Below are 24615 nucleotides of genomic sequence, written 5' to 3'. Positions count from 1 at the left end.
AATAGCTTAGGGACAGTTGATTTGAATGAAGAGACGGAAGATAAATTTTATTCTGTATATGAGTCATAGATTTACTTGTTTATAAACCAGTTAGTTTTGTAATTAGTTATAGACTGGCCATCATCCCACAGGGTGAATTTGGGCACAAGAGAAATGGGCTTCATGAAAATGCTCCAGCTCTGGTACATTTAGTGGAAGCTTGTGAGACCTCACTGTCGTTCTCCAACACACAGAATAGCACATCACAATAAGCTTGTCATAAAACAGCTTTGCATTTGTGTATTGCATACAGCGTCACAACCATTATCTCATGTGGTTTTATAACGAATAGGCATCCTTAATCCCCATCATTCAAGTGATGAAGCCACAGTAAACTCACTTTAGTCATGGAGCTCTCACAGGAAGCAGGTGATGATGATGATGATAACAGCTAACATTTTTATCACATGCTTACTGTGGGCCAAGTACTGTGCAAAGTTCTTTACATACACTGTTTTATTTAATCCTACAGCAACTCCATGAAGTATATTCCATTATTATCTTCATACATAAGAAAACTGAGCCTAAAAGAGGTTAAATAAATTGCCCAAAGTCATATGACTATGACCAAAGTACACAGGAAGTCCACGTTTAACCAGTTACATTGTCAGATCTTTGATGTCCATGAAACATTTCTGTGAAAAGTCTGTCATCCATCCATCCATCCATCCATCCATCCATGTTTTCAGAAGACACATTTTGAGCCCCTTCTTGTGTTACATTCTTGTCATGGAAATCCACTTGCAGTTATTTCTTGGCCTTGTTTCTACATTTGTACTAGTTGAGCAAAAATTGATACAGTGAAGCTTACGCTTAAATCCATCTGCTTACATGCTCAGTCTAGTATTCTTCCACTGATCTGCAGTGCTAGCTATTATTTTTAAAGGGCAGATTGTGTTTACTCATCATTGCTGTTTGGGGATATGTTAGTGTTATTGAAGAGATTTTCTACATCTTACGTTTTTGTTGGCATTTAGTAATGTGAATTCTAAAACATAGATTACTACATTTGTGTTTAAAAGCCAAAAACAAGTATACTTACATTAAAGGCATAACAATAATTATAGAAATGTCACTAGTATAAATTTTACTACACATATCCAAAAATTCTTTAATAAACTACGGTAAATCTGCTGTAACAGATACTCCTTGAAATTTTCATAGCTTAACATCATGAGAATTTATTTCCTGCTCACATCATAGTATCATGTGTGTCAGTGGGGTTAGGGTGGGACGCAGCCTTCTTCTGTCATAAACACATGGTTTTATGGTTATCATGTCCTCACCCACCCAGTCGATAAAGGATGGTTTAGCATACTTTCAACTGCCTCAACACAAACTACATTGCTTTAGTCTTTAGTTCACCTTCTATTGATAAGAACTGTCTAACAAGATCCAAGAGGGCTGGAAAATACGGTTTTCTTGTATGCCCAGAAAGAAAAATAAGTGAGCTTGGTAGGCATCTAGCCAGTCTCAGCTAGAATATACCCTTCCGATAGCCAGATTTCCTTTTTACTCTTCTTCGTGCACAGACCCACTTTTCTCCTCCCCAGAGCAAACAGCTCAGAGCCCCACTCAGCGCCGTATCCATCAGATTTCCAGGTGAAGTTCAGTCCTCTCCATCAGGTTTGAATGTGGCTCCTGATTGTCTAATAATCAGTGACTTTAAAAGGCAAGTTATATACTGTCTCCTACCATTGCAATATATAATGGTGGAACTGCAACACGTATTCCCATTCTGAAAGGAAAATACAGTGATAATCATTACTGCAACTTGAAATCCACAATCCATTGGAGAGACCTTTCAAAGACCCCCCCCCACACACACACACACACAACACACAACACGCACACACCTTGCAAATGGGGATTTTTCTTAATTAGGCCATTATTCTGCTCTTAAGGAGGAACTACCCTATAAATATGTTGTTCCATATAGCTCCTGGTTCCACTCCTTGGAGGATTTTTCTTGTATTTTGTCGCCCTTGGGCACCCTGAAGTGAGTTTTGCAGGGAAGGTGTGCCCATCTTGGAGAGGGTGTACTCCTTTCTCAGTTCACTTCCTCCCTACAGGTGGTTTTAAGACTCCCAAACAGTCACTGCTTTTTATTTATTTATTTATTTTAAATAAATTAAAAATATTTATTTTATTTTAAAAAATAAATAAGGTTGTGGTTTCTTTGGCATTAGAATTCCTTCAGAAAGTTTAGTAGGCTTCTGATATTTTTGGTTCCAGTAAGTCCCATGTGCCAGTAACTATACAAAATTCTTTTCTAGACAAAGGTTTTAAATCTTCCTTGTCCCTCTGTGTTTAAATCTTTGTTTCCTTGTCCCTCTGTGGTGTGTGTGTGTGTGTGTGTGTGTGTGTGTGTGTGTTTTCCTCTTGATTTAATTGCAGCTGCCTGGATATTATTAGGAATAATGACCTTACATGTGAAAATGACAACTTTAATATGATCTTTGCCAAGGGCTTGAGTCAGTTTTATCAACTGAGAAGTCTCACGAAATTTTGCTATCTCATAGCATTTTTCAGTGCCAAATCTTACTGTTTGAATCTAGACACAGAAAGTGAACCCAGGAGGCCCTGAGTTTCTAGACTTTCTTCCCTTTGATTTCTTCTTACAAACCTTCCCATCCTGACTTGAGCTCATCTCTTTCTTATAATATCTTGTCAAAGTAGCCACAGTATCTTGCACTTAAAAACTCTGTTTTCTCTGGCCATTTCTCTTAGTACCCCGACTCAATAGGCATGTGGTCGCCTTGTAAACTATTGTAGGTGACAGTTTTGTGAAACATGGGCTGCCACCTCTCCAGCCTCTAGTATCAGTTTCCTTGCCACTCAAAACCCAACCATTAAGCTAATGACATATATTTTAGCTTCTTATCACCATAGCACTCACATTCTAAAGGCAAGAACTAGTAAATTATCCCATCCAGATGCAAGGTAGAAAGGAAATGTAGTTTAGTCTGTACACAGCAAAAGCAGGAAACAGTTTTGATGAACATCTGACCAGGTTTTGCTACATGAAAAATGAAAGAACTATTTTCAGATGATTCCATCTACTTTAGAAGAAGCTTCTAACAGTTACTGAGAAGTTAATCTTTATATGGAAATGGTAGCCTCTCAAACTTTCCTTTCATCTTATTTTATGCATTATACAATTAAATGGCCTAATTGACCGTGATTAAGTAGTTTGAAAATAACAATATCCATATTCTTGGAGCCCCCATAATATGCTAATCTTTAACCACATTTAGAACATTTCAAGGGACATTTTCCATATTTTAAAATCTAAATGGTCTGAAACGTTAGATTGCATTTAACTATTTTAAACCACAGAAATGATTTTATTTCAAAGTTCTCGTGACTTTCTGTTTTACATTAAAATTTTTCCTATACTGTGATGAAATTTATGCCTTTTAATATTTATATCCTATGCCTCATTGGCATAAATTATGATTACTTTAGTTTTTTCTAGACATGTATAAAATGCTTTTTCTGCCACAAATGCATGTTGACCTTATAAAATATTATGGTTAAAAGATATATTATGAAAAGTTCACATAGGTGCCTGGCTGGCGTGGCTCAGCAGTTGAGCATCTACCTATGATTCAGGAGATCTCTGTTCAATTTCCAGCCAGGGCACATGCCTGGGTTGTGGGCTTGATTAATGATTCATCAATGATGTTTCTATCTCTCTGTCTCCCGTCCTCTCTTGGAAATCAATAAAGATGTATATTTTAAAAATAAATAAAAAATACACATAGAAATTCATATTTTATTTTTTCTTATACAAAAGCAATCTTAGTCTTGTTTAGTTTTGCTTTCCTTTGAAGTAGGTCTCAGAGTCATTCATGTAATCCCTTATACTGCATTAAAATTATTATTTGAAATTCAGAACTTTACTTTTTTAAATATGTCTTTATTGATTTCAGAGAGAGGAAGGGAGAGGAAGAGAGAAAAATAGAAACATCAATGATGAGTCATTGATCAACTGCCTCTTGCAAGCCCCCTACTGGGGATCAAGCCTGCAACCTGGCCATGTGCCCTGACCAGGAATCGAACTGAGATCTCCTGGATCATAGGTCAATGCTCAATCGCTGAGACACGCTGTCAAGGCAAAACTCATCAATTTTTTTTTTTTTATTTAAATAATACTTTATTAAATTTATTGGGGTGACAATGGTTAATATGAACATAATAGGTTTCAGGTGTGGGTTTCTGTGTTACAAGATCTGTATATTGCTTTGTGTGCCCACCACCCAAATTCAAAACAATTATGTGATATTATGTGAGTATACTCTGTTGACCAGAATTGTAGATAATGTATTTAACATTGATGACCTAATTTGAATAGTTACACATATTGAATATGTATATGTCATGTATGTGTATATATATCAATAAAACTCATATTTGAGGAGTCATTGAAGGTTTATTCTCTGTGTCCTATTTTGTTTTACAGCTATAAGCAACAGGTTGATAGTAAAGAAACAGAAGTTGTAAGCCCTTTACCTCTTAAGATGAAGCCAAGTGTGTATCAAGAGCCACAAGATGTGAACCAATTTTTTGGCAAAAATGAAGAGAATGTAGTTTTGCAAAAAATAAGAAATGAAAGTATAGAAAATAGCTGTCCAAGAGTAAACACTTCAGAGGAATATATAGATAAAATGTACCTCGATATTTTGAGGAAAAAACTATCTGTTGGTCCTTCAGTATTACCTCAGGATGACAAAATAAAGAAAGTAAGTTAATTTCACATATTGATAAATGAAGTTGCATAAAGTTATATAAGTATTCTTGATACATAAGTACTTCTTAAGCTTGTGGGACTGATTACTTACCAGCCTACACATAGATCCTGGATATTTGTGAGCAATATTTATTACATCAGCCTGTAGTCCCCAAATTCAAAAACACCTCTCTGGCATTAGCTTTGTTTTAGAAGCCATCTTTTACTTTTTTGTTGTTGTTGTTGTTTAGTAAGCATAGTCCAGAATTTGAGTAGCATAAGAAAATAAAATTTATTTATCATTCTAGTGCTCTTCATTCCATCTTTCTAATAGTCCATGTTCTATGTTCTGCAAAAGTAGGTTAAGTTGGTATTTGGTATAAATGCTATTAGAAACTGTTGAGAAACTTGTATTTCATTGTTCCTTTTTCCTCGTTTCTTGACCTATTCTGATTTATAGTTTCATGATCCCAATATTTTATTTTTATTTTACAATTTTGAGTTATGTACTTATCGTAAACCATCTTCAGTTCTTTGTGGAATCAGGCAGAGTATCAGTATTTTTTTATCTTGAGAAATCTAGAGGGAAAAGTAAGATTTTATGTCATTTCAAAATATGTTCCTCTCATCCTCCCCCATGTTCATTCTCGTAATTACACACACTGTTTTCTGGCGGGCTTATTTTGTTACGCTAGTTGCTTTCTTTTATTCCTGACTTTGAAGGTGTGCGGCAAAATACTAAAATTCTGATGAATTAGACTTAGAGAACTTCAATGTAGTGGTTTGCCTTCAGCAAACTATGTTATTTAGTAATCACTATGATTTTGCCATCTGTTAAATATCTTTATTTACTACTGTAGTTGAAATTCATTGAAGTGCTAAAGAGTGTGTACTTGTTGTGTGCAGACTTTTAGATCTCAACTCAGTTCTGCAGAAGGGGCTGTAATTGGTAAAGAAGTACCATACAAGAAGGCCAGAAGTGCACCTCCTTTACCTAAAAGAAAACCCCAGAGTGGAGTATATGCATCAGTGAGGAGCTCGGGCTATGGAAAGCCCACTTCACCATTCAGGACATCCTCTGCTCTTGAAAGGAAAGCTTCAAAGGACATGAGAAGCAAAAACGTGAGGTCTGTTCCCCCCTCAAATCAAGCTAGGAAAAAAGGTAATCATATACTCTTTTCATCATAGAATTGACGCTAAAACATGGTTTGAACTTCCCAGGTCCACTTATATGCAGATTTTTTTCAGTAAATACTGTAAATGTATTTTCCTTATGATTTTCTTAACATTTTCTTCTCTATAGCTTACTTTACTGTAAGAATACAGTATATAATACATAAAACCTACAAAATATGTGTTAGTTGACTGATTATGTTATCAGTAAGGCTTCCGAAAGTCAACAGTAGGCTATCAGTACTTAAGTTTTGGGGGGTCAAATCATACATAGGTTTTTGACTGCATGGGGAGTTGGCACCTCTAATCCCTATATTGTTCAAGGGTCACCTGTAGTGTATTATTTTACTTTCCTTGTTCTCTCCTTTTCCTGTTTCCTTCTCTTCTTCTCTGAACTTTCCTTATTCATAGAAAAGAATTAACCTTAAGATACACATTCTGTTTCTGAAAGATTCAATTCATAGGAGGTTTTTCATCATTACTTCTGGGTTTTCCTGAGTGAGAACAGAAAATATGGGAAGTGAATATAAGATAGGAGAGTCAAACCTCCTCATCTGGTTTGCTCTGTAATAGCCAGTGTTTACCAGAGAAGAGCTATAAATTCAGAATGCAATGGCAACCTACAAATAAAGGTTCACAGAGAGATTATCTAGACATTAGTTCAATATAGACTTGGAGAGGCAGGATGTTTTATTTACCACATACTGCATATTTTTGTACATCACGGTGCCTCTGTTATTTCCGAATGTAGTCATTTGTATTGACAGTTGGAAAGGTAATTTTCAACTTGGAGCCCATGCAGCTATTAAAAGAAATAGAAATGTTCAGGTCAGAGCAACATTCCTGCTGCCTGTAGACCCCATTGGGAAAGGGAAGCAGTAATGGAGCCAGAAGCTTTCTGTCCTTTTCTCTGTGGTTAAATTGAGTAGTTGACCAGTTTCATCGTTGTTACATGGCGATAGTTCCAGAACGATCCTCGTGGAAAATTTATTTCTAGCTTACAGTACCTTTCCTTGCCTTTCCCTACAGCTATCCATTTCAGGACCACTTGGACTATACAGACATGCCTCATTTTATTGCGCTCCGCTTTATGGAGCTTCACAGAGGTTATGTTTTTTAACAATGGAGGGCAAGACCCTCCACCAGCAAAAAAGATTACGACTCACTTTATTGGAATATTCACTTTATTACAGTGGTCTGGAGCCAAACCCTCAGTATCTCCAAGGAATGCCCGTGTTTGAAATGTTTTAGGCATCAAAGACTCTCTCCTCCTGTCCTTGTGAATGTTCTTTTGCTGCAGCCTGTGCACGTAAGGTGGAAAGGCTAGGGCTGACCTATGTCCGAGTGAAGAACAGCAGTTGGGGTTGGCTATCCTGGAGAGACAGGACTGTGATTCTGATGGATTAACATAAGCATCCTGCTGTTCCTAACCTAGGAACCCCTAATCCCTTCCCCTAAGAAGTCTTTTCTTGTTCTCTTTTGTCTTACTCTTGTGTGGAACATTAAGCTGGTGATATCATTGGATCTGATACTTAATATTAAGAAAAGACCTTGGAATGTTTATCAAATTTTAGAATCAACAAGAAGAGTATGAAAATTTTTCATTAATGTTTTATGAGTATTCATTTTGTAGCAAAAAAAAATGCAATTTTTAAAAATATTATTTATTCTATTTATTTTAGATAAATGAACCCCTAACACCTCCCAAATGATATCTTCATTCTACACCTTCCTTTTGAACTGATAAGTAAAATGCAGTGGTGTCATTAGCTGGCAGTGAGGATGGGCAGGGGTGTTGCAGGAGCGAAGGGTAGATGTGAATGAGTTATCCTAGAGGATTATACTGCCAGCAGCAGAGAGTCCACTTGAAGTTAATGATCATGAATTTAAATTGAGACAAGGTAGGGGGCGTGTATGTGTGTTTGTGTATTTGTGTGTGCATGGCTTTGTTGCTGGATAATTGGCGGTATTCGTTGGTTGTATAGCTGAATTTACCAAGGGGAGTGTTTTTTTGCCAAATGAGTACAATGAACTGAGAGAGGACCAAGAAGGTAATGAAGGAAGAAATGACTTCAAGGGGTGTGATACAGTTTGAAACAGGTAGAATCAATAAACTGTGAGTCCCAGTGGGGCAGGAGGTGGGAGATAGGATTGATAGAGAGTAAATGCCTAAGACAGAGATTTGGTAGTGATTGGAAAAAAGTCCTGGAGTATGCCTCATGGGAGTGAGTAGCTGAGGTGGAGAGAAGTTTAAGGAACCAAAAGCCAGGGGTTTGAAAGTATTACTCTGACTATGTTGAAGTTATTAAACTGAGTGAAGACAAAAGTAATGTCACAGAACATGGAAAAGAAACGTGGAGGTGATATAGAGGTTGATAGATGAAGGCAACAATATTTTTATGAGTACTTCTTATTTCAAAATTTTATAATATTTATGAATACCAAGGTAAAAATAAAACACATCACTAAAACTTATATTAAAGTACAATGATGAACTATGGCTGCCTATTTTTATACCAAGCTACTTTTTTTTATTAGACTATTAGGTATGATTATTTTATCCATCTTTTTATTGAAAAAATTGCCCAAGTCAATTTTAGTTTTATTCATAACTATAATTCCTTTAGGGTGGTTGTTAGTTGTCACAGGTTGGGTTCTCCAAGAAGCAGGTTCTGAGATGGAGAGTTGTGCACAGAAAGTCTAGAGCATGCACTTGGGATCAACATTGGTTAAGAGGAAAAGGAAGCCCAACTACTGGGGCTCTCCAAACAAAAGGCTTTTCTCTTTCTTGTAACAAAGAAGCCAGGGATACACAGTTCAGAGCTGTGCAAAAAACCAGATCCCTTCTTTGCTGTTGCAGAATCCTGACTTTTGTCTTCATTATCATAAGATGGTTATTCAGCCTCCAGTCTTGTCGTGAGGAAAGGTAGAAGGTGCATGCCAGTTAAATCGTCAACCTCTTAAACAGGAAAGCAGGCACTTTTCTAGAAGCTCCATGTAGGAAAGTTTTGCTTTCATCTTATTGGCCAGAACTTTGACCATATGGCCACCCGCAGTGGCATGATGTCCAGGGAGATGACTGTCCAGGACAGAGTTAGGTTTCTGTTAACTCTTGTGCTTTTATTTTGAGACTAATACTTTTATTGTCATGAAAGGAAGAGTTGTTCACTATTTAAATAAAAAATACAGAAGAGTAAAAAGAAGGAAGCAATAACTGAGCCAGAAACAACTGGTCCATGCCTCTCACTATATATGTACTTAGAGATGAAGGCAGCATGAGTAAATGGAAGGCAGGAGAGAGGCAGACTTATGGATAAATGGACAAAACACACTATAACAATAAGATCACATTTTACAAGTTCTTTTATAATAAAATATTAGATTTGGTTTTACTTAAATCTGTAAAGAGAAAAAGAAACCTCATCCTAAGAAATATTGTCTCCCAAAAGATTCCTTTTAAGAAAATACATAATGAAAACCTCTCAAAGGTTAAAACTATTAGTTTTCCCTTCTATGAAATATAAGACTCTTAGATCCCCCACTCACACTCCTCCTACCCAGTTTTGTTGGTTTAATTTTTACTTGTTCAAGATATATTTATTATAGTCTCTCCTACATCTGTAACTTCCCTCAGCTTTTGAATTTAGATCTTGGTTTTGATTATTAAAGAGATTGAATGCTTTTCACCAGTCCTTTAGCCATAGCTTCTTCATTCTGGAATTATTTTGATTGCTTTCTTATTTGACTGAATTTTCATAATCCATTGTTTTTTCAAGAAGGGCTCATGAATTTCAAATTCTGCAATGTTTTCATGTTTGAATTTTATATCCAAGTAAGTTTTCTTTCATGTATAAAGAGAGAAAATACTGTCCACATATCATCGTTGAAAATAATTACTTAGCAAAATCAAAATTAAGAACCTAGGGAGAGTTCTGGTATAAAAGCAATGACTGATCACAGCTTGAACAAGATCCACCTGCCACTCTTGGTTGACTGCCCTGTCCTAGAGAGAATCACAGTGCCAGCAGATCACACCCCATTCATTGGCCACATGAATGGGCCTTTCTGGATTTGGAAGGATTAATGCCTGCTTTTCCAATGATTCAAGCAATTTCTTAGTAAATGCTTTCAGAAATTTCTCCAGAAAACCTTCTAATTAAAGTAGTCCAGTTAAACATGATTACTATTCTATAAGGAATATGTCTGTATGCCTAGGAAAAGATTGGAATCTTTGCATGAGGTACTATTGGTGGCTTGTTCCTTCTTTAGACTTTTCTTTATTTTCCAGATCTTTAATAACCATGTATTTCACTTTTAATAAAAAAGTAAACTTTAGACTTAAAAATTTAGCATCTTGAAGAAATTATATATGTAAATATATATATATATATGTACATATATATATATATATATTTTTTAATCTTAGAGAAAGTAGTGATTATCAACCCATATGCCTCAAGAATTTTTAAACCATGTAATACCTGACTATTTAGTCAGGGGCACTGATCTCTTTTCCCTTAGATTGTTAAATTAAAAAGTGACAACAGCCAACACAACAGTAGCCATCTGGTATGAATGAATCACAATTATACCCTATTTTTTGGCAGATAAGCAAAAGTATTTTTGTTGTGCCACAGAATTTTAGTCATTAGTTTATGTGTACCATGAGATGATAAAGGTTAAAAATCACCGCTCGAAGGCAGTCAGATAATGCGTACTGAGTGTTCAGCGCAGAACCTGTAGCATTTGAATGTGGACCTCAAGATCTCTTGTAGGTATTTCCCTTAAATTTTTTTATTACTAACTGAATTTATTTGCCTTAGAATTATTTCTACTGTTTGTGGTTTACAAGCTACCTTAAAAGCTGAAAATTTGACCAGAATATACAGTAATTACATTTTTTTTCTAATCGAATATATATTGTCAGGGTAGTAGAGCAGTATTATAATTTTATATTTTTTTAAAAATATGTTTTTATTGATTTCAGAGAGGGGAAGGGAGAGCGAGAGAGAGATAGAAACATCAGTGATGAGAGAGAATCATTGATCAGCTGCCTCCTGCACGCCCCCAACTAGAGATCGAGCCTGCAACCCAGGCATGTGCCCTGACTGGGAATCGAACCATGACCTCTTGGTTTATAAGTCAACGGTCAACCACTGAGCCATGCTGGTGGACTAATTTTATCTTTTTATATCAGTTTTGACTAGCTGTTATAAAGTTTCCATGTGATATATATTATTCCATTAATACTGTAATATCTTGATACACAGTTATAAAAAGCATGCTTTGAAAGTACACATAATTTCAGCTAAAGTGCTTTATAAAGTTATTAGCTGCTCTTTTATTGTTTAGATATTCTTACTTGCTAGTGCTGTGAACTTTTAAAAGAATAATTTATTCAAAAGTAGCAAAGCTTTAAAATTATCCCAATCCACATTCTCCCATTTATTTAGCTCCATTTGTCATTTGGCATGACTCTTAGGTCCATTAGCAGTCTGTGTCAAATTGAGGTGAATATTGATTATGGGCAACAGTTCTGAGTTCAGTGTTATACACCAGCCTTTTTGAGATCCTCATTTATCTTATTCCTACATAATTGCTGAACACAACATTCAACTTTGTTTGCATTTGTGGTGTTTTTATCTATTGTCTACATTATTTAGAAATCTTATCTGAGACAAAACTCATCAAGCCTGCAGCATTGGGTAAACCAGCTCCCAAAACTGAAAGTTGCCTGGCTACTTCTAAGAAGTCTGAAGACCCTACAGAAACTGGTTCCTGTGTTCAGTTTCAGAATGTAGGTATTAAATTTCAAAACAATATTCATACTGTTTATATGTTCTAAAATCATATTAAAACCAAGTTATAAGTAACAAAATATATGAAATTTCTTTTGCTTCAAGTGTTCACTCTTATTGAACGCGTATTGATTTTCTTATTTAGCAGAACATTATTATATTAACCTTGTCATTTTATTCTATGTGGTGGTTTTTCTTCAAAGCACCTGTCTTTGAATCTTATATGTAAATCTGTAATGAAGTAATGCTTTTCCTTAAAAGGATTCTTCAGTATACCGTGATGGGAACATGGACACAGAATTAATTATGTTTAAGAGAGTTCAGGAAGCAGAGGAAAAATGGAGGGGTGCGCAAGCCCTAATTGAGCAAATTAAAGCCACATTCTCAGAAAAGGAGAGAGAGCTGGAAAATAAGATGGAAGAACTAAAGAGACAACAGGAAAAGGAACTCTTCAAATTGAGTCAGGACAATTATATTCTTCAAGCCAAGGTACTAGACATATTGTCCTATTTTTCTTTTTTATTGATTAAAAAAGAACTTGTACTCCCTGCTAAATGCATTGTCATCTTTTGTCCCTGGGGCTGTTTGGCTTGATGTAGTCACTGTATAAAACATGAGCATAGTTCCTGAGAGTGCCTCTTTACACAAGAGCCTAAATCCAACCCCATGGGGCAAAACATTCAAAATTTTTATCAGCTCATTTTGATACTTCTGTTAGCAGTCTTTTTTAAAATAAATCCCATCATTCACTGTGATCTTCAGAGAAGACAGTTCAGAAGGAACTGCTATAGAAGATCAAGTTTTAGAGACTGGCACTGTGTAGCATTTCTGAGTCCCTTCCATTTCAGAACCATCAGCACAAAACAACACTGTAATGACTTACCTGTTGTTGGTGTTACGTTAATTCCAGCATGGTTGTAAGACTGTTATTCTTCCTCACTTGTCACTTCATCATTTCTTTCCCCCAATAAAATAATTTCTGCATTTTCTCAAGTTAAATAGCTTTGGAGAAACAAACAAAAAACAAAAGTGGTTACATTTTGGAGAAGCAGCTGATCCTGTCACTGAAGAGAAATTAAAGCAAATCCAAAAAGAAATACAAGAACAAGAGACACTTCTTCAAGGATACCAACAGGTATGATGATCCTTCAGCACATAGTGAGGTGGTTCTTGAGATCCTTCGATGATAAAAATAAGGCATATTAAAATATTTAGGTGCTCATTTAAATTCATGGGAATTTTGGCAAATCTGAGGGCATGATCATTTGACTGTCCATTTCTCATGGCAAAATTAGAGTGGTTAAGAGCACAGGTTCAAGATACAAACAATCTGGTTTTAGACTTAGCTCTACCGCCTGCTATGCAGCCTTGGGCAAATGACTTCACCCTAAGCCAGTTTCCTCATCTGTGAAATGGGGATGATGATGATAATACCTGTCTCATAAGGCAGTTATGAAATAAAAATAAGACAGTACAAACTAACCTCTTAGTGCCTGACACAGAGTAACCAATCAGTGAATGTTGACTGTTATTTTTAACAGCCATGTTCCTTAAAAACTTTCCTATTTTTCTGTAATGCTTTCCAGTAGATAATACTGAATAGTTTTTTGTTGTTTTTAATGTTTTTTTAATTGTTGAATTAGTTTTATTATTATATTGAAAAATATGAATCTGAAATCAATTGAGAGTGAAAGAATTTTGAATTAAATGGGAGGAAATTTGTGTGTCCTACAGAAGGCAGGTATTTGTGATATGTGATGGAATCTTGGTGATGTTGACCTGACAGCCAACCAGGACAGGTTTAGTGATCTCCAGCATGAGATTTCATTTTAGTTCCCCCACCCCCACACCTGATTTTTGGTTTTTGGCTTTTTTTTTTTTTTTTTTTTTTTTTACTTCCCTCCCCTTCTCCTGTCTTACTACCCTTTTCTCTCTTCACAACCTTAAACATTGAGCCTACCAATGACAAGCATTGTCATCCAGGGACGTCCCAAAGAAAGCATTACCACATCAGAGATTACAGTGTTTACTGTAAATGAAATGGGACTGATTTTGCAGGACACATTGCCCTTGAGTTTGACCCTTCGAAACCCTTGGCCTGCCGTTCTGATCTTGCTATACAGAATATGGGTTTTCAGGAGGATTTCACAGACCTATAAGTTTGCCAACCACCCCCTCCCACAAAGTTACCATAAAACTTATGTATCTATATATATTTATGTACTTTTCTGGGTTTCATTAATTCTGCAGATAATTTAAGCACAGTTGGCCAGCTAGGCACTAGGCCAGACATTGTGAGATGGATCCTAGTTTTTGTTAGGTCCTTGGTGTTCATCATATTCATAATTTTAGAGGTTAGTAAGCCAGAGCACCTGAGCCCAGGTTGGTACTTTCTCCCTTTGGTCTCCCTATTTCAGTCACTTCTTAGCTCAAGCCTAGTGGTGAACTGAGTCTAGTCTCTATCTTGTCCTGATCTTTCAGAAACACCCAAGTCTATAACTCCCTGATCAAAGAAAGTTCCAGAAACAAGCATGGACACTCATTGTGGCTAAATCAAATTACCTCACCAGGGCCAGAAACAAAAAAGAGGGTGCAAACAGTCCCTCTGGCCTCTCCATCCTGGAGCGCGGAGTTGGACTGCTGTTACTACTGCAGTCACGCACCATTTACTCTTGTGAAATGCAGTGCCTCGTACTGGCATTAGGCGCTTTGGCTTTGGGAATTTTTGCAACTCTTTTTGAATAAGCATTTTTGAAAGAATTGTTTTCAGACAAGTTTTCTTCTGTGGTAATATAAAGAATTTGAAAAAGATTTTGCTTACTTAAAAACAAGAAATTTTTTAAAACTTTAAAAATGTTTAAAGGATGTATTTGTTATCATATATACTTATATAAGTGCTACTTTTAACTAAAATGTAATTTTCTATGTATAAAAAGGAAAACGAAAGATTGTATAACCAAGTGAAAGATCTCCAAGAACAAAACAAGAAAAATGAGGAGCGAATGTTCAAGGAAAACCAGAGCTTATTCAGCGAGTTAGCTTCCTTAAAGTAGGTCCTTTTTCAATTGCTAAAGTCAAATAGACTGTTTCTAAGCATTTTATTGTTATATTAATAATACAGTTAGTTATACTTAGAAATGAAAGTTTGTACACTGATTACAGTTTTGTAACTTTTACATTTTTATTGAATAGATTTTTCTTTTGGTATTAGATAAGTAATACCTACTATAGTATTTTCATCATATTTATATTTGAGTTTGAGATCAGTTTCAGAAAACTGAACAAAAAATATTCCTCTTGATCTATCATTAAGCCTGAGATGGTATATAATGATATTAGTAATAATGCCTTTCATAATCTAAACAAAAATCGTACGGTGTCACTTCTGCCGTAGGTCAAATTCCATACAAGTAGAGTCACAGATGGGGATCTTTGTGGAGGTGATTTTCTAGAGGAAACTCAGGAGAAAAGCAGCAAAAGCAGCAAGATGAGGGGTGGATAGGGGAAGGGAAGTAAGAATGTGTTCTCAGCTGAGACTGGCTTCATTCTGCTCTCAGCAGGAAGCTCAGGAGAACAGATTGCATCACGTAGTAGGTCCCCACTTGAGGCAAGAGAGGGCAGCCTTTTGTACCCCTAAGCTAGTCTGTCACTGGCCAAAAGGTGCCCCAGGAAGGGGAAGGGGGACATCCTTTGGACTCCCAACCCAGTCTGTCACTGGCTGAGATGTGTACCAGGAAGCAGTTGAGGAATGTCCTCTGGGCCAGTGGAGGAGTTGCTGTTTTTCTGAGGCATTTCTCCAGAAAGGAGAACCTTGAGTTATCAACCAACACTCACCATGGAAAGCCGATGGAGCACCAGCATCTACTTAGGAATCATGTCTCAGGTCTTTGGGATGTTACTACATCCAGCTTTAACATATTAAGTGAAAAAGCTGAACCCATAAACATGGGCATGCTAGGATACTCTCTGCTTTTAGGCGATGACTGCCAGTTGTACGTCATTTCACATAAACACCTAATTACTCAGGACTGCTATCAGAAGAAGTTTCTTTGGCTGTGAATGTCATGAGTGCTATATGTATTGATACTTCTTGCTCTTGTTGTTGTTGTTAGATAACCTAGGGTATAAGAGGCAGGGCTGCTGTTAGCTCATACTCATCTTTCATGAAAAATAAAAATGCACCTTTGTAGCAGACAAAACTAGAAGGTAAACAGGTTGGCAAGCAAGGGTGTTTCTGTAAATTAGGGGGGGAAATGCTCCTTTTCCCTGCTAAGGGTGACCCTAGCCCAAGGGTAATAATCTGCACAGTTCTGATGCATGAAAGCATTTATATCTGCTTTCTTCCCAGATGTTTCAATTAAGTATTTAAAAATGTTACATTTTATACTGCCTGGCTTTTAAAAGAGAGCTATTCCAGGATCCAAAATTAAAACTCTAAATGAACTTTCATAATGAAAGAAATGATTTCTTTAGTACATTAGGGTTAGATGATCACATATGGGTTCTTAAGCTCCTTATATAATGTCTCTGGAAAGAGAAAATTTGAATCGAAGGGAAAAATAGCAGACTGTGTTTGGTTTTGTTAGTTTCCATGTGTGTGATTTGCAATTTGTGTTTCTCAGAAAGGAGTCTAGAATGATGTGACAAGGAGTACATACACCACAGGAAATATGCAGCACATCTATCTGGGACATTGATTTCTTCTTCTGAGAACTGCTAGGAAATACTTTTATAGTCCTATTATTTAATTATATATTTAAAAACCTGTAATCTTGGGGTTTCAGATTAAACAAAAACTTTTCCCTTAAAGTATAATTTTCTTTAAGTAGTATTTTATTCTTTAAATTAAATAAACTTTATCTTCAGTGACTCACACAGTTCCAACATCCATTAGAGTTTTTAATTTTTAAAAATTGAATATTTTGCATTGAAAAGAGTGCTTTGTAAAAAAAAAAAAAAAACCAAACATTTTTATTTTCAAAATAAATCAGAGAACAGATGCAAAGAAATCGTTTCCTGTCTCAAGCAGTTGAAGATTCACAACCCACTAGAAACCAGAATTTTACAGATCTGTTAATAGAACTACGGATGGCACAGGTAAGTTGTATAAGGATTTTAACTATTATTGATAGTAAAGATTATTATTAAAAAATTTCCATATGTGTAAAAAATCTGTTTTTGTAATGATCCTTTTGTAAATTTCATACCTTTTAAAATAAGAAATACTAAACATTAGCATTTAGCGTACACGTGACCTTAATGTAGAGGAAACAACGTAATGCTTGTTTTAGATGGCGTCCTCTTTTAACCTCTCTTGAGGCATTTATTATATGGAGCCACGTTGGAGGCGTAACCTTACTTAGGATATGCATACAGTATTCCAAACAAATTCCTCATGGAAAATGTGCAGCTAAAATAGGAAAATAATTTGAAGATGGTTGTTCACCTTAAAAATGTACTTGGAGTTTTACCTGTCTTCCTAAGAGGACTGTGCACTTCTATGGGGCAGAGACTATATCTACAAATATTTGTACTTTACATACCTAACACAAAGGTAAAATGCAATAGTTGCTCCCTAATTTTTATTTTTATTAATTGTATTTTCTGGAGCAGTATTTATCAATGGGAGACACTTTGGAATTTGGGGCAGGTTAATTCTATTTTAAGCAGCACAATGTCATGTCTTGCATAATTTTTATAATCCCTGTCCCACCAGTCATTATAACAATCAAAACCACTGCTGTTTCCAAACATCCTGTGGGAGGGCAATTAATTCTCCCCACTCCCTCCCCTTAAGAATCATAGCACTAAACTAAAAAGGCCTTCCATTCTATTTGAGTGATTATGTAAACTAAAAAAATTCCAATTACATACCACTTTTTAATTAGAAATTTATTATATGAAGTGAGGTTACAGTTACATAGACATTTAAATATACTATAGTTTAATAATTGATGTTTAACAGGTTTTTGTAGTATATAAAATGCAGTTTCAAATGAGTCCAGAGAACTTTCTTCATATATATGTATGTACAGAATAACTATTAGGTACTAGGTAAATAGGTAGAAAGAAAGAGTAAACGATTGGACAGCAAACACACACCCATCTCCCTTTATCAGTGGGCCTCAACATTAGCTAAAGAGAATTAACATTGCCATATTTTATGAAGGCTTAGAAAAACATGGTAGGGTTTCAAGCATAGCATTAGCTTCATTTGAAGGCTATTATTAGTGATCTTTTAAAACTGCTGTTTTGAGCATATTTTTCTGGCAAATAGGAAACTAAAATTGCCACTAAAATCACTGAAAAATGCTGGATAAACTGTGATAAGCATCTTGTAAATGCATAACCAAGCTCTCAAGAAAGTAAGGAAAATCTCTGGGAGTCAGAAATGAACAGGGATAAAAACCGAGCAGTAAGCATCACTCCTGTGCCACAGTCCAGTAACCACAGGGCTTGAGCTTTAACAGCAAAGTGGAGACAAGATTCCAAGACTTCAAAAGGCCACATCCTTCAGTAAAACAGTGCACCAGGAGAAAATCCACCCACCTTCATAAGGGGCTGAGATGTCAAGTAAGCTTTTGTCTTAACCTTGCTGACCGGTCACAAGATAACTGGTGTCTGGACTTACATTAATTTAAGTAATTTTAAACACCTTGCTGACCGATCATGACAGAAAAGTAGCCAGCAGCATGGGCGAGTTCTGGCTCAAAATAGCCAGTCAGCAAGGTATTAACTTGATCTCTAGATAGGGAAGGGGAAAAACTCTCATCTGCTTGATGCCCATGCTTTCCTGGTTGTTCAATACAAATGCCATTTCTTCTGCCTTCATTTCTGTTTTAGTATTTGACTTGACATTACCTGCAGGGGATGTTCATGTTCAAACAGCAAAAAAATAAACTGGTCTTGAGTCAGTGATGACCTCTGGTGTGCCTAGAATAAACAAGTACAAAACAACTCTCAGAGGTATACACCCTTAGCCGAGTTCACACAGTAATCCTACAGATAAAATCCTGCCGACAGTATACTCACAGTATAAAATTACAAAGCCCAGAGAAACAATCCGCATGAGCATGCATGGGACAGTTTAATAAACAGCAGGATTAGCATCCCAATAGAGTTATTGAGTAGGCTATAAAATAGCCTTTAAATGATTATACAAAATAAATAAGACTTCTTAGCAGTGGGAAGTCTCAGTCCCTTAACAGATATAAGAATAAAGTGGACATCCATTTAAGCAGTGATTGCATGTTTGAACTCAAGATGTGTAAAGTTCCTTTGAATTGTAAAATTCTATGATGCCATGAAGTAAGCACTGCAAGAGAACATTTCTAAATTGGTTTAATTAATTAAACAAAGGGTATTTGTAGAAAGATACCTGAGCATTCAAAAACTTGAAGAAACTCAGTGCTTGCCTGAAAAGACATCTACGGAAGATAAAACACTGAAGTGATGCAGTTAGGTCCATGATGCAGCTAGAAACCAAGATCATATAATACTTTATGAATGGATTGTTTCCTTAGTAAGACTGGATTTTAGATTGTAAGGTAGTATAATACAGAATTTGTAAGAATTTTTATTTTGAAACTTAACTATACCAACTGTACTACCATGAGTCCAAGAGTTTCTTCAGCAGTTACGAGTTCAGTTCAATGTACATTTACTGAGTATCTGCCATGTTCTTAGCCCCATAAATAGGTAGTAATAAATCAGTCTTGGACCCCATAGAGCTTTCAGCCTAATAAAGAGAAAAGGCATGTACACAAGTCAATGTCATATGAAATTGGAAGTAATAAACGCTATACTAGAGGTACAATGACAGTTTGTGGGAGCGCAGAGGAGATCATCAGGAGTAGCCTCATCTGAACTAAGCTTTGAAGAATAAGGATGATTTTGTCAAGCAGCAGAATGGAGACCATTGAGAGTAGTGTGGAATGTAGGGCATATTGAGAATTCATTCAACATTTTTTTTGATGTGCCAAACATTTTTTATGCATTTATGATACAAAGGTTAGCAAAGTTAAGTCCTGTTTCAAGTAAATATATAGTAATGTCAGGTGGTGATGAGTGTTATGAGAAGAAAATAAAGCAATATACCTGAGGGCCAGAACGGGGGTTGCTGTTTTAGAAAGAGTGATCAGGGAAGGTCTTCCTGCATCTTCATTTGAAGAAGTAAAGGAGCAAGCCACCTGCTATCTGGGTGCAGAGTGCTGTGGGCAAAGGAAATAGTAAGTGCAAGCATGTTGGGGTAGGAGTGTTCTGGGTGAGGTCAAAGAACTAGGAGGTCTGTGTGGCTGGAGTAGAGTGGGAAGGGGAAGATTTGTAGTAGATGCAGTCAGAGGCATGGGCAAGGCTGGGTTGTATGACATCGAAGGTCATAGAAAGGACTTGGGGTCCTTGGAGGATGGGAGCCACCAGAGAGTTTCAAACAGGAGTGATATTAACTGACTCTTAAAAGCAATTCCTCTGGCTGCTGTGAGGAGAATGATCTGTAGGTTTTGAGGGTGGAAGACGCAGGCTAGTTAGGAAGTTACTACAATATGCAGAAGTTAGAACAGTAGTGAGAAAGTCTTTCAGACTGTGCTGAGTTAGCTGATTAGAACTGATTTTAGTAGGCTCTGGGGAGCTATTGAGAGGTGATGAAATCAGAGCTAAAATTTAGGAAAAATAATTAGCAGTATTTGTGGTGGATTGTGTGAGAGAGACTGCTACAATTTATGGTGGTTTAAAATTAATTTGCTTTTGTATTTCTGTGAATATCAAGAAAGAAAAAAACAGTTTATTGGAAGACATCAAAAGACTGAAGCAAGACAAACAAGCTCTTGAAGTAGACTTGGAAAAAATGAGGAAAGAGAGAGACCAAGCCAGAGATCAGGTCGCTTATGTCACAGGTAAAACGCTTAGCTAAAACAGTTTACCATTATACTCATAACTATTTAATCAGGAATTTAAGCAATAGCAATTGGACAGTATAATCAAAATGCTATTCCTTGAAGAATGTTGTAATGTTAGAAACATTTTTTAAAATTAGTAATAGGTGTGTGCATTTGGTTGGTTTTATCAGGGATAATTGTAAGAGCAAAGAAAATCAAGGATTATTTTGAATGTGTGGCTTTTTATGTTTACTTGTTTATATGTCTGTCATTCCAGCTAGACTGTGACCTTCCTGAGGGCATAGTCTGTCTTTTTATCCCTGGGTCTAAAACATAGACACTCAAGTATTTGCCAAGTGAACAAATAACACTACACTATGTTTGTAGAAAACACAAGGATAAATATGGCATTCCCCACCTGGGAAAGCAAGAGAGAGTAAGAGGAGAATGCAGAAAAGTTTAATATGAAAAATAATACAGATAAACATGAGACAGAGTGCTAAATAAGGGTTTCAGGGAGGAGTGGCATTTGAGCTGGGTCCTGGCAGACAGTAAGATTCAGAAGTGAAGGAATGGAGGGACGCACCTGTGTGTTTCATGAGCATATTGTTGAGTGCATCTGTGGATTGGATGGCAGAACATAGGGCCAGAAAGGTAGATCAGAAGTTCTTGTTTGCCAAAGTAAAGATTTTTCCTCTTCGATATTATGATCTTCAGTGTAAGGTATGTACAATAAAATCCACTTAACCTGTTTGTAAGAAAAATTATATTTACTTTCCTCATCTGTAAAAACAGAATAATAAAAATAGTACCCATCATATAAGTTGTGTTAAGTAAAATCAGGGGTGGTAAGCACCTACTCATGTTTGCTATTGTTACTTTTTAATATAATTATAGGAATGCTTTATTTTTATTGTATCTTGAATCCAATAATTATTTTTCCATGGAAACAAGTTTACTTTTATAATGAAAGTCAGTGGGAAAACAATTGATGTATTAAAAATTCCTACATAGCTGACTTTGCTACGAGTTTGAGGATTTAGATTATTGAACATAATCTTCATACTCCCTTCACTACCTTGCACACATCAGTTGTTTTTTGCCTCTTATTTTTTCATAACGCTTTCATTTAGATAGGCATTGTTTTTCATTTAAAATCTTTTAATTTATTTTCGTATTTTGAAAAATTACCGTCAAGTTATTGAATTACTTTATCCTATAGGTGAAAAATTATATGAAATAAAAATTTTAGAAGAAACACATAAACAAGAAATCAGTCGTCTGCAAAAAAGATTACAGTGGTATGCGGAAAATCAGGAACTTCTGGATAAAGACGCAGTTCGACTTAAAGAAGCAAATGAAGAAATTGAGAGGCTAAAACTTGAGGTAATAGATCATTCCAGAATGTATTTCTGTAGACCAACCCTATTAATTACAGCAGTTTTTCAGGGCCTTGTGTCATTGAACCATACTCTAAATTTTATGAATTAGAATAGCTAGTTTGGGTTTGGGTTTAGCAGTATAGTTTTTTTACATGAGACTGCAAATAAATCCAAGCTTCTTATCAAGACCTGTCAGGTCCCTATGTGGTCTGAACTCTGCCTGCTCGCCAGCCTCATTGGAACCACACTTCCACAAGTCACTCTTCTTCGGCTACACCAAAACTCCTGCTGATTCTTGAGCACACCAAGCTCAGACCACTGTTACCTTGGCCTAGGTTCCTCTGGCCTTGGTTCTTCCTATGCTCTCTCTCCTTGTTCAGGTCTCAGCTCAAATTTCTACTCCCCAGAAAGACCTTTCCTCACCACCTTATCCAATGTAGTTGCCAATCTCGCTCTCTCTGACCCTTCCCATTCCTTCACTCTTTTTTTGTTTTCTTCACAGCACTGTTACTCTCTGGGCTTATTTTGTTATTTACTTTATTAGCTTATCAACTGTCGTGTTACACTAGAGCATAAGCACTGTGAAAGCAGGGACCTTGTTCAGCTTGTGTGCCCTTCATACCTCCAACACAGTGCCATACCTGAGCATTAACCAATGAATGAGTAAGCTACCATTGTGCTTCGGTCCTGGTGTCTCCCTGATGTGTTTTAAATATGCTTCTTGACATGTTTTTACTTATTGATAGGTTGAGAAACTGAAAGCTGAATCTGGAAATCCATCTATTCAGCAGAAGATACGTTTAAAAGATAAAGCAGCTGATGCCAAAAAAATTCAGGACCTGGAGCGACAAGTACGTGTTCAGGGTAAATTTTCATTATGGTATTTTATATATAGTCTGAGTTTTTTCTTGTTTCAAGAGTTCCTATAAGATGTAGTCAACCTGGAATTCTTGTTTTATTCATTTATTTTAATATAAAACTGCCCCTACTTTTCATATACTTGTTATACATATTTGAAATAACATTAATAATAGTAGACAACATCATTTTATATAATCAATGGTTTATGCATAAAAATTTAGACTTACCTGCCTCATTAGATGGTAGACCTATTGATGATAGGTATTTTGCATCACAGCTGTATTAGACTTCTAGGTAGAGGAAGCAGAATTCAGAAGTTCTGGGTATAGAGTTAGGATTCCTTCTCCTCATGAAAGATAGGTGACAGGAGTACAAAAAAGGAGGTCCTTGAGTTGGGAACATGTAGTAATGCCAGGAAGTATTGCAAAACACCTTGGAAACAGAACATTCAGCACCCCAAAGAGCTGGCAGTAATTCTGAGATATTACTATTTAGGCTTTAAAATACTGATTTCATGGTTAAGCATAACTGGGAGACCTTTTTCAAAAATCATATAGTGACATTTATTAGGATAAAGATTTTTTCATTGAGGTAGTTGTCTTGTGGGGTGGAATATTAATTAACTTTTTCCTTCAGTTTTTAAAACTTTCTATAATAGTTATTTTGTTTTAATCTTTACTTAAGAACGAAATAAGAATTTCCAACTTTTTTCATGGATAGCATGATTCTTCAGTCAGGTCATGACACTTAAATGGCTATGATTCCATCACAAACCCAAAACTGTGAGATCATCACTGAGCTGAATATTATCCCAGTTTTACAAGAAGGAGGACAACTAAGCAAAAAGTTAACTGGTATTTTTACAGGACCTGTTCTTATATTAAAAGCTCTGACTTGGCAGTGATTCAGTGGGCCACAGGAAAGGAACCACAAAGGTGATTTGAAGAGCTAGAAATACTCTGAAGTAGCTATAGTCCAGGATTGCTTGAATTAACCATCCAGAATTCTGAGAGAAAAAAGACCAAAGGAAACACTTCTCTAATAGATAAACTTATTTTAAAAGAAATAATGTAGAACTGAATGTGTGAGAAAAATACTAAGCATGCTTAATAGCAAAATTAAGATATGAAATGGTGATAAATATTGACCAGAAATACAATGCTTTATAAAAGTAACCTCCCTCTTTTATTAACACTTTCATTAAAAAATTATTGGTTTATTATTTTTTAGGTTATATATTTCTAAAATCCTTCATAGTATTTTGTATAGTTTGCTGCATGTACATTTGAGGTCTTACTCTAGTCCCATGAACATTTCTGTCCTAATGATTTTAAACCTTAATATATATTTTATAATCAAGACATCAAAATATATTCAGGATCATTTTGGAGCCATATATTCTGAAATAGATTAATTAAGAATAATATATCTCCTGTTTTAAAGAGCACATAAGTAAAAATGGGGCTAATTAGATGCATATTATAATGAAAATTTCAGATTGTATGCATTTATTCATGCTTTTATTTAATGGAATATTCCATACTTAATTTCCAGTGAGAATTAAGAACAAAAATTTACTTTGTATGTCAGCCACACTAGTATTAGTGATTCAAGAATAATATTAAAAAGCAAAATTAAAGAAGGTACAAATAAAATCTGATTCCCCCCCCCCCCCAAAATGTAATATACATTTCAGGATATCAAAATCAGATGGAAAATATTTCTTAAAATTTTAAATGAGTTAAAACAATGTTAAA

At 35.8% G+C, this 24615-nt stretch overlaps 1 protein-coding gene and 1 long non-coding RNA gene across 5 annotated transcripts in view; one reads left to right on the top strand and one right to left on the bottom strand.

Moving 5' to 3' along the window:
* The window catches only part of CEP162 (centrosomal protein 162), a 53550-nt gene that overhangs the window by 16476 nt on the left and 12459 nt on the right, over positions 1–24615 (top strand). For all 4 annotated transcript variants that reach the window (XM_081140993.1, XM_081140990.1, XM_081140991.1 and 1 more), the window contains exons 12-21: positions 4505–4784; positions 5678–5933; positions 11608–11741; positions 12004–12231; positions 12737–12877; positions 14679–14791; positions 16734–16839; positions 20507–20633; positions 21838–22001; positions 22744–22848. In XM_081140993.1, coding sequence (XP_080997119.1) covers positions 4505–4784; positions 5678–5933; positions 11608–11741; positions 12004–12231; positions 12737–12877; positions 14679–14791; positions 16734–16839; positions 20507–20633; positions 21838–22001; positions 22744–22848 — 1654 coding nt within the window. The remainder of the gene's footprint in view (positions 1–4504; positions 4785–5677; positions 5934–11607; positions 11742–12003; positions 12232–12736; positions 12878–14678; positions 14792–16733; positions 16840–20506; positions 20634–21837; positions 22002–22743; positions 22849–24615) is intronic.
* On the bottom strand, positions 53–23244 carry LOC308558941. The gene is made up of 6 exons (XR_013999074.1): positions 23086–23244; positions 21202–21363; positions 19840–19952; positions 18604–18675; positions 12626–12744; positions 53–1777 (listed from the first exon to the last, which is right to left on the bottom strand). It is a non-coding gene; the product is annotated as an uncharacterized lncRNA (long non-coding RNA).

Source organism: Miniopterus schreibersii, assembly GCF_964146895.1.
Source record: "Miniopterus schreibersii genome assembly, chromosome: 6".
Classification (NCBI taxonomy): Eukaryota; Metazoa; Chordata; class Mammalia; order Chiroptera; family Miniopteridae; genus Miniopterus; species Miniopterus schreibersii.
This window is presented reverse-complemented; position numbering and strand designations above follow the sequence as displayed.